Here is an 8,718-nt window from a genome sequence, read left to right on the forward strand (position 1 = left end):
GGCTCAATCCTCTAGTTGCTCTTCTTCTTGGGGGGTTGACTTGTTGGTTGGGTCGGATGTCTTTGATGTGGTACTTTGGGGATACTGTGTATGGTCTTATTGGGTTTGGTGGTTTTTCGGGTGATGGCTACTCCTCTATTCAGTTGGTTGGGAGTGGTGTTTGGGGGCTGCTGTTTGCTGAGATTTCGTGTAATATTTCCTTTAGAGGCTATTTTTCCTATACTGACTATTATTGGTATAACTGGAGGGCTTTTTTCCTGTGCTGTGAGATGCCTCCCTTATGTTGGATTGAGCGGCTTCGGGATTGGGCTGATGATGCCGATTTCGAGAATTTACTGAGCTCTCATAGTCTAACTCCTTGGCTTTGCTTTAATTTGATTTTTTTGAAGATATTAAAGCCTTTAGTTGTTATTTTTCAATTAATCTGTTTATTTTTATGTTGGTAACAACCCTTTTGGGTATAGTTTGGTTTTATGCTTTGCTTATTTTTTACAGGTGCGGATAGGTGCTAAGAACATTCAGGATACTATCAGACTGCTTCCCAAGGAGTGGAGGATCATATGCGTTTTTTTACTGAGGAGCATTTTTTGATCTTATTTTTAGGTGGAGCTCATTTTGGATCAGTCCAAGTTTTTTTGTAGAAAGATTGTGTTATACATCGACTCTTTCATCTTTCTTTTTTGGATGCTTGTCCATAGCATATGTAGCTTGATTTCATGATTTGTGTTTTTGTTCTTTCCTTTTGGCCTGGGGATTTTAATGGCTCTTAGGTCTTTAATGAATTGTTTTGTACCTCCTCTGAGCTTTAGTGAGCCGTTGATCCCCTTTACAGCTGTGTAATCCTTTTGGACTATTAACACGTATTCCCTTTTGGGGTTTTTTGAAAAAAAAAAGAAAAAAAAAAGATATAACCATGTGAAAATTAGAAATGAATTTTTAATTAGTTGAAAGTATTTTTATAGCCTCGTGAAGTTTAATTTGTTCTGAGTTAGTACCAAATTAGTTGAAAATAATTTTCTTTTATAAAACAAACTTACCTTAACTTGTTGATTTTAAAAAATTTATTATGACAAATTTTAAAGGGAAGCATATTATTTATGAAAATTAGTATAAGAAATATATTTATGAAATAATTTAAAAAGTATCAGAACCGTTAAATGTATTGACGTATTCTGAATATAGGTATAGAAGATCCGTCCATAAGCTATAAAGAAGTAAGTCATTTGTTGGACATTATAGCCATTGCATCTTCGGTAGAGATTAAGCTGAGCTGGAGAAAACAAAACAAAGTAATACTACACTATCTTAACAATATAAGCACTGATCATAGATATATGATAACAAAAACAAAACCAAAAGGAGATCAAAGAAAATTTACCTGTAGTTGAAATCATCACTAGAGAAGAAGAAGACCTGAGTACTGAACCTTATTAAGCACCAAAGAAGTAATTACAAGGTAGATTTAAGTGAAGAATTCAGTACAAAATTCCTATACTTGAATCAGATGCAAGCTTCATCATCATCATAGGAAACATAGAGATATGATAAAGACAAATATGTTTATGTGAACATAAATTACATTTCAAGAGAGCACAACAAAGTAATCAAATGCAAAATGAACGATAGTCCATGCCAATAAAACTTCAAATGCAACTTTATGTTGGATTCTAAACTCTAAACATAAAAAGTGACAACATGACAATGTCCAATAGCTACAGCTGAAACACCTCTGCTCCACATAAATAAAATAATAAATTAATTTCTCTTTTCTAATCCCAATCGGCAATTCAATATTTAAATCTCAACCAATTACAATAGAAATCATGAGCACAAAAGGCTGGAGCTTTTGCACGAATGCTAAAGGTCCTCTAATCTCAAGCATAAATACGAAAATCAGAACATCGGTTGCCAGAGAATTTTCAGGCCATCCTTGATGTTCGACATTGCAAAATGAGTATAAGAAACTTGATTTCCTCACTTGTTGGCAATCACCAACAGAATTCTTCCAAGAGAAGAACAGTTCTCTTGCCAACAATGTTACTTTGTTTCGTTTTAACTTTAACCGACATAATTCCCTAGTTTCATTTGCAATTTGTTTCACAAATTTGGAGCAAAATAGTCTAATAAGAAAAGTGCAGACTTATTCTTCTTCCCCACATTTTCCTCGTTTAACACTAAAGCAAAATAGTTTAATAAGAAGAGTCCAAAACTATACACTATCAAAACAAGCCCTAATGTACCACAAACAAATTTATCGCATGCATGCCACATGAGTAAGAAGCAAGGGCAAGATATTCCTTTGTCATTAACGGGCAAAATACTGCTCCGGCTTCTAAAGGTCTTTTTGAACTACTAAATAAGCAGAAAGAAAACTACGGATGGAAGATACCATAGTAAGAAGCAAGGGCAAGCACCCAAACAGAAGTAGCTTTTGCTCCACGACTATGACCAATTTTGGCTCTAGAACAAACCTGCCCATCATTAAAAAAAAAAAAAAAAAACTTGAATATAGATGCATTTACCTACCTAAGATCACCGGCTCCCATCAACAAAATTGATAAAATCTGAAATGCTCAAATGAGCAAATTCAGGGAAAAGCCAAAGAAGCGAAACCAGAGGATTCTGAGAGAGACGACATGGCGGGAGCTGAGATCGGATAGTTGGGCTCCAAGAAAGAAGCCTTCTGGACCGAAGCTAACTACAGGGCTTGAAATCACAGTTCCCGGCACGGAAGACATGATGGTGCGGCCTCTTACCACATGTTTCCTCTCCGAAACCCTAGCAGAAGATGAGATCACCATCGAATCTTCTTCGGCTTTCTCGGAGTTGAAGTAATCGCGAATTACCAATCGCTTGTGAAAACAGGTAATAGAAAAATCAGTGCGTTGAGAAAAACTTAGTGGAAGTGGGATCGAATTCTTACCTTGGAGAACGGCAGCGAGGAGATCATTTGGCCGGCTGGGAGTGGGATTCGGGAGAAAGTCGAGCGGGAACTACCGAACTAGGGCTTGCCAGGGAGATAAGGAGAATAGGTATGTAGCCGTGAATTTGAATTGAAAGCGCCGTGACAGCGAATGGCAAACCGCCACTACAGAAATTAATGCTAAAATATTAAATTTTTCATATTTTTTTTGGAGCAGTTAAAACTGCTGCCTATACTAATCTATAACAGCGGTTTTAAAATCGCTACTAAAAACTGCTGCGAAAATCTTATATTTTTAGTAGTGACTTCTGACCGCTATTTTTTTGCTCCTCATTCTGGCTTTATAGCTCTCTGCTGGTCTCTTCCCTCTGAAACTCTAGAATTAGCAGCAAAATCAATCTCTCTCTTATGCTCCCTGTTCCTCGCTTTCTCCGTCGTTGCCATTGTTGAGTTTCATGTAATAGCTTTTGAAGGATTTATGTTGTCAGCCTAATTCTTCAGGTGATGTGTTGAGTATTTCTTCTTCAGATGAAGTTTTGTTTGGAAAGTCATCACTTTTTTCTTAATTTGAATGATTATTTTAATCATTCTGATTTGTTTTTCTAAAATATTTTATAGAAATTTTAAGGACATTTGATGATTTTTGAGAAGATGTTCTTTTTAAAAAACCATCTATGTCTCTACTTTTTTTCTGATTGTTTCATGATTATTATTACAATTTTTTGCCTTTAGAAAACTTTTTTTTTTTTTTTTGAAAATTTTTCTTATATTTTAGGTTTTGAGGTTTTTTTTTTAGAATTTTAAAGAGTCCTCTCTGAATTCATGATTACCCGATTAGATCAAACATTAAGCGCAGTATTTCCCAATTTTCCATAAAAATTGGTTCTCAGCGATATAACACAGCGCTCTTTGATGTACAACTCTTACGGTTCATCATGATAATCACCAAAATCACCGTCACGACGCCTTCGATATTTCTCACGGTAGCTATCCCTCTCTCGATGATGACGACGGTCAAATCCCCGCTCCCTTTTTCTTCTCTCACCTTCTTCCCTTGCCCTCTGAGCTTCATGTTCTTCTTTAGCCCGTCTAATTTTCTCTGCTTCTTCAAAGGCCTCCTTCTCAGCCTCTCTATATTTCGTCCAGATCTCTTCTTCCAGTATTGTTTCAGACATTTTTTCAAGCTAGAGTATTCGTTAAAAAGCCCAGCAAATTTTCCCTTATTTTTTTAATTTTGCAGTCATTCTATTTTATTTTTCTGAAATTATTTTGTTTAGAATATTCTGTGCATTTAAAATACTTTATGAACGATAATCCATTTCGAAATAATTTCACTCCCCGTCACCTTTTTTCAGATTTTTCTTAATGATTATCGGTCTTCTATTTTTAATTTTCTAAATTTTTTTGCTTCAATAAAGGAAAAAGTTGAAAACTAAAAACTTTCACTCCTAAAAAACCATTTTTTTTTTGTGTTCTTTGAAATGTTTCATCAGGAAAGACATTAATTTTCTCAAAATTCTTATCCAAATCAGCCAAAAAATTGTGTTGAATGAAATACTTTTTAGCAAAAAATTTAAATATATTTATACGTGTTTTGTTATAATATTATAATAAGTTTTATTATTATTTTCAGATTTTGTTTGTTGTGAAAGCTGCAAAATAGAACGATGGCATTCAATAGAGGAAATTTTAATATGAAGAAAGTACCACTTCTGTCTTTTAACTTGAGGTCTTTTAATTTTGCAGTCATTCTACTCTATTTTTCTGAAATTATTTTGTTTAGAATATTCTGTGCATTTAAAATACTGCATGAACGATAATCCATTTGGAAATAATTTCACTCCCCATCACCTTTTTTCAGATTTTTCTTAATGATTATCGGTCTTCTAGTTTTAATTTTCTAAAATTTTTTGCTTCAATAAAGAAAAAAGTTGAAAACAAAAAACTTTCACTCCTAAAAAACAAAAAAAAAATTTCCTTTTTTTTTATTGTGTTCTTTGAAATGTTTAAAGACATTATTTTTCCCAATATTCTTATCCAAATCAGCCAAAAAAGTGAGTTGAATGAAATACTTGTTTGCAAAAAATATACATATATTTATACGTGTTTTGTTATAATATTATAATAAGTTTTATTATTATTTTCAGATTTTGTCTGTTGTGAAAGCTGCAAAATAGGATGATGGCATTCAATAGAGGAAATTTTAATATGAAGAAAGTACCACTTCTGTCTTTTAACTTGAGGTCTCTGTCCACTGCCAATAAGATCTCACTCAAGGAAAAACTTATGACAGAGCTTGCTCTTGTAAGGTCTGTCATTGATAAAATTGCAGGGGATAATCCAAAAACAGAACAATGCTGCAAAAGAGCTCCAAATAAAACTATTCGTTCCAGCAGTACTAAGCAGCAACAAGTTCCTGCAAACAAGAAAAGAAAATCAAGTGAACTAACTCAAGCTAATTCAAATAAAAACCTATCTGAAGTAGCGACTAATATTATAAGCTTTTATCTTTTAATTGATCCCACAGTATTATTATAGGTGAGCTAGCTAGTTAATTAACTATTTTCTTTCTTGGTTAATTCTGTAGGATTCCAAGAACTCGGTTGGGGCACTGAGGAAGAAGCATTGTTATGATTCAAATGGTGAGACGGAGCTATAAAATCTTTCAAATGATACCTAAGACAAGCTGTTAATTGTTTTTGTTTTGTTCTTTGGTTATTAATTATAGGATTTGATGAATCAGAGTGTAAAAAATTGGTATCACCAACAAAATCCATCCGTGCTACTATGCTCAAGGACCGCTTTGCTGATACTATCTTGAAAGCACAACTAGAGCTTCCAAATATCGTAAGTGCAATACTTATCTATCAATACTGTCATATATTCATTGATAATACGAAGGCTATATTTGAGATAGTTTTCTTATAACTTTTTAAAATAACTCTCTTCTATAAAAAATTTTGGATTTAAAAGTTATTTTAATAAGTAGCATGAAAATTGCTTCAAACGATGTCTAAATTTAACTATTTAAAATGAAGAAAAAAAATATGCTTGAGCATATTCTTAATTAGCTATGAACTTACGAAAGCTTCTTAATTTGCTATTTAGGGGTCAAAAGAACGAGCATTTAAAATGCAACAAGAAAAGGAAAAATTGACAAAAGTATACAATGAAGGTAAGAAAAAATTCAGCATCAAATAAAAACTTTAATACAAGGAAGGTTTCTTTTACTGTTCAACATTTTTTGTTATTTTATTTTATAATCTGTATGTTCTTATTGAATAGAAGAAATAAGAATTGAAGCACAAAGCAAAGGTGCTGTCAATCAAAATGCAAAATCTGAGCTCAGAATGAAGATTAAGAAGGAAAGAGAAGCTTCTCGTCTTGCCTTGGAAAAGGTCAGTATTTTTCCATCTGAGACTGCTTAATGAGAAGAGAGTACGCTTGATATGACCGTTCCATATAATCATGTCGATCTCTGTTATGCAGATGGAAGCAACAGTTGAAATGAATGACTATAAAAAGGTGATGAGAGAATTAAAGGGTCTCGGGTGTCAAAACATGTCTTTCTATGTTTTGAGAGAGTTTGGATTATTCCTCAAAGATGATGACTTTGATGATCACAAACCTGCTCAGATTTCAGCCCTCAAAAATGATGAAATAGAAGAGGGGGAGATCATTATTTAGTCATTAGAGATGTGTTCTTATGATCCATCTGAGACTGCTTAATGAGAAGAGAGTACGCTTGATATGACCGTTCCATATAATCATGTCGATCTCTGTTATGCAGATGGAAGCAACAGTTGAAATGAATGACTATAAAAAGGTGATGAGAGAATTAAAGGGTCTCGGGTGTCAAAATATGTCTTTCTATGTTTTGAGAGAGTTTGGATTATTCCTCAAAGATGATGACTTCGATGATCACAAACCTGCTCAGATTTCAGCCCTCAAAAATGATGAAATAGAAGAGGGGGAGATCATTATTTAGTCATTAGAAATGTGTTCTTATGATGTGATCTTAATTCTTAACTCAAATTGTAAAGTGTCCATAACTTTAATTGTATGCAAAAAAAATTATATAAGTAGGCTCCTTTTTTGTTTTCGTTTTTTTTTTTTTTTTTTTTTTTTTTTTTTTTGTTTTTTTTTTTTTGTGGAGGAGGGAGTGAACATGGATGATAGTGTTCTTAGAAAGTGATTTGCTTGTGAGCTTTAGGCTTTGTTGGGGACTGTTTTCTTAATGTTTCTTAAAATAGTTTTATAGTATAAATAATTTAATTTTTGTACTAAAAAACTGTTTTAAAAAACAATAAGAAAGCCGTCCCAAACGAAGTCTTAGACTTTGTTTGGCACAATGTTCTTATTGCTTTCTAAAACTATTTTTTAGTACAAAATATTTTTAAACTAGAGATTTTTGTATTAAGAAGCTGCTTTAGAAAGTAGTAAAAAAGTTGTCCCAAACGAAGCCTTAGTCTCATATAGTTGAGCATTGAACTGGTTTGATTCTTAAATTTCTATCTTTTTTGTATATTTGTATGCATGTTTGTATATATGAAGTTATTTTTGTTATTTCTAAGATTTGATATTTATGACAATGAATAGATATGAGAGTGAATTGTTGGCTGTAGGCAAAGCCTACAATATGGTCATTTTTCCAATCCCAATTGCTTATTTAATTTGGTGTATTTTATTTTATTTTATTTTTCATCCTTCTTCAGAAATCCAAAATTTGTCTCCTCCTTTCTCATAAATCGAATTAGTATGTATTATATTTTATCATATCATATATTCATATTAGTAGTTAATTATTATTATTATATACACTCAAGCTCGATGGCTCGCCAATTCAAGCTTTAAGTAGCTTCCTTTAATTTTTATTATTTTTTTGAAAATGAACAAATAAAAGAAAACTATTTTTCTTTTCTTTAAAAAAGAAGCTTCATTTAATTTGTTCATTAAAAAAATTAATTATCACAAATTTCAAAGAGGGCTTATTATTTATTAAAATTAAAATAAATATTAAATTTTCCTGTAATACCTTCATTCTACATTCTGTTTTCATAGCTCCTAATTCAAATAACATAAACATGACATCAATTAAGTTTATGAAACATAAACAAATATCAGATAATATAAGTATCGCATCAGTGGCCATAAGCAAAATATGAAGAAATTGAGTTATTGGCGTCGCTTATAACCAATTGTTGCTAGTTTCAAGCAGATGGTCCTTCATGTGATCTCTAACCAATTGTCATTAGTTATGCTAAGGGGTTGTTTGGTATCCTATTTTAGGCGAGATTTAATAAATGTTTAGCTTAAAAACGTTGCTCTAAAGTCTAAACAGTAATTTACATAGCAAAACGATGCCCTACAGCTACAGCACTTTTACTGTTTTACATAGCCATCACATATATTACTCGTTAGCAAAATCATAAATCAAGCATGCAGTGAAATGTCACTAAGGCTTACAAACGTTGCTCTAAACATTTGCCAATTCAAACAAAAAACAAAGATTGTCTCCATGAAATGACCCAAAGGTTTGCCAATCTAAAAAAAAAAAAAACAAAGATTTTGGTAGAAAGAAAGCATTGAAACACAAACACAGGAGTAAACTTTCAATTTCAACCATCAAACAAGAAAACTCATCAAGATTCACAGCCTACCGTCGGCTGCAAATAGGAGCAAGGAGAAGTGCGTGAAAATTAAAAAACTCACAGTGGGTAGGAGAGGAGAACTTGACCAAGAGAAGGAAGCCTTCAATGAGCTCGATCAGCTCCGTCGCTCCGGCAAAACAGCAC

At 32.7% G+C, this 8,718-nt stretch overlaps 1 protein-coding gene across 1 annotated transcript; it reads right to left on the reverse strand.

Moving 5' to 3' along the window:
* Positions 1-774: 774 nt before the first annotated feature.
* On the reverse strand, positions 775-3,002 carry LOC110098943. The gene is made up of 6 exons (XM_028693853.1): positions 2,924-3,002; positions 2,637-2,852; positions 2,390-2,471; positions 1,379-1,426; positions 1,152-1,270; positions 775-867 (listed from the first exon to the last, which is right to left on the reverse strand). The coding sequence occupies exons 1-6, from the start codon at positions 2,948-2,950 to the stop codon at positions 775-777; spliced, it is 585 nt and encodes a 194-aa protein (XP_028549686.1). The 5' UTR covers positions 2,951-3,002.
* Positions 3,003-8,718: the final 5,716 nt, after the last annotated feature.

This window comes from Dendrobium catenatum, unplaced genomic scaffold (genome assembly GCF_001605985.2).
Source record: "Dendrobium catenatum unplaced genomic scaffold, ASM160598v2 fragScaff_scaffold_370, whole genome shotgun sequence".
NCBI lineage: Eukaryota > Viridiplantae > Streptophyta > Magnoliopsida > Asparagales > Orchidaceae > Dendrobium > Dendrobium catenatum.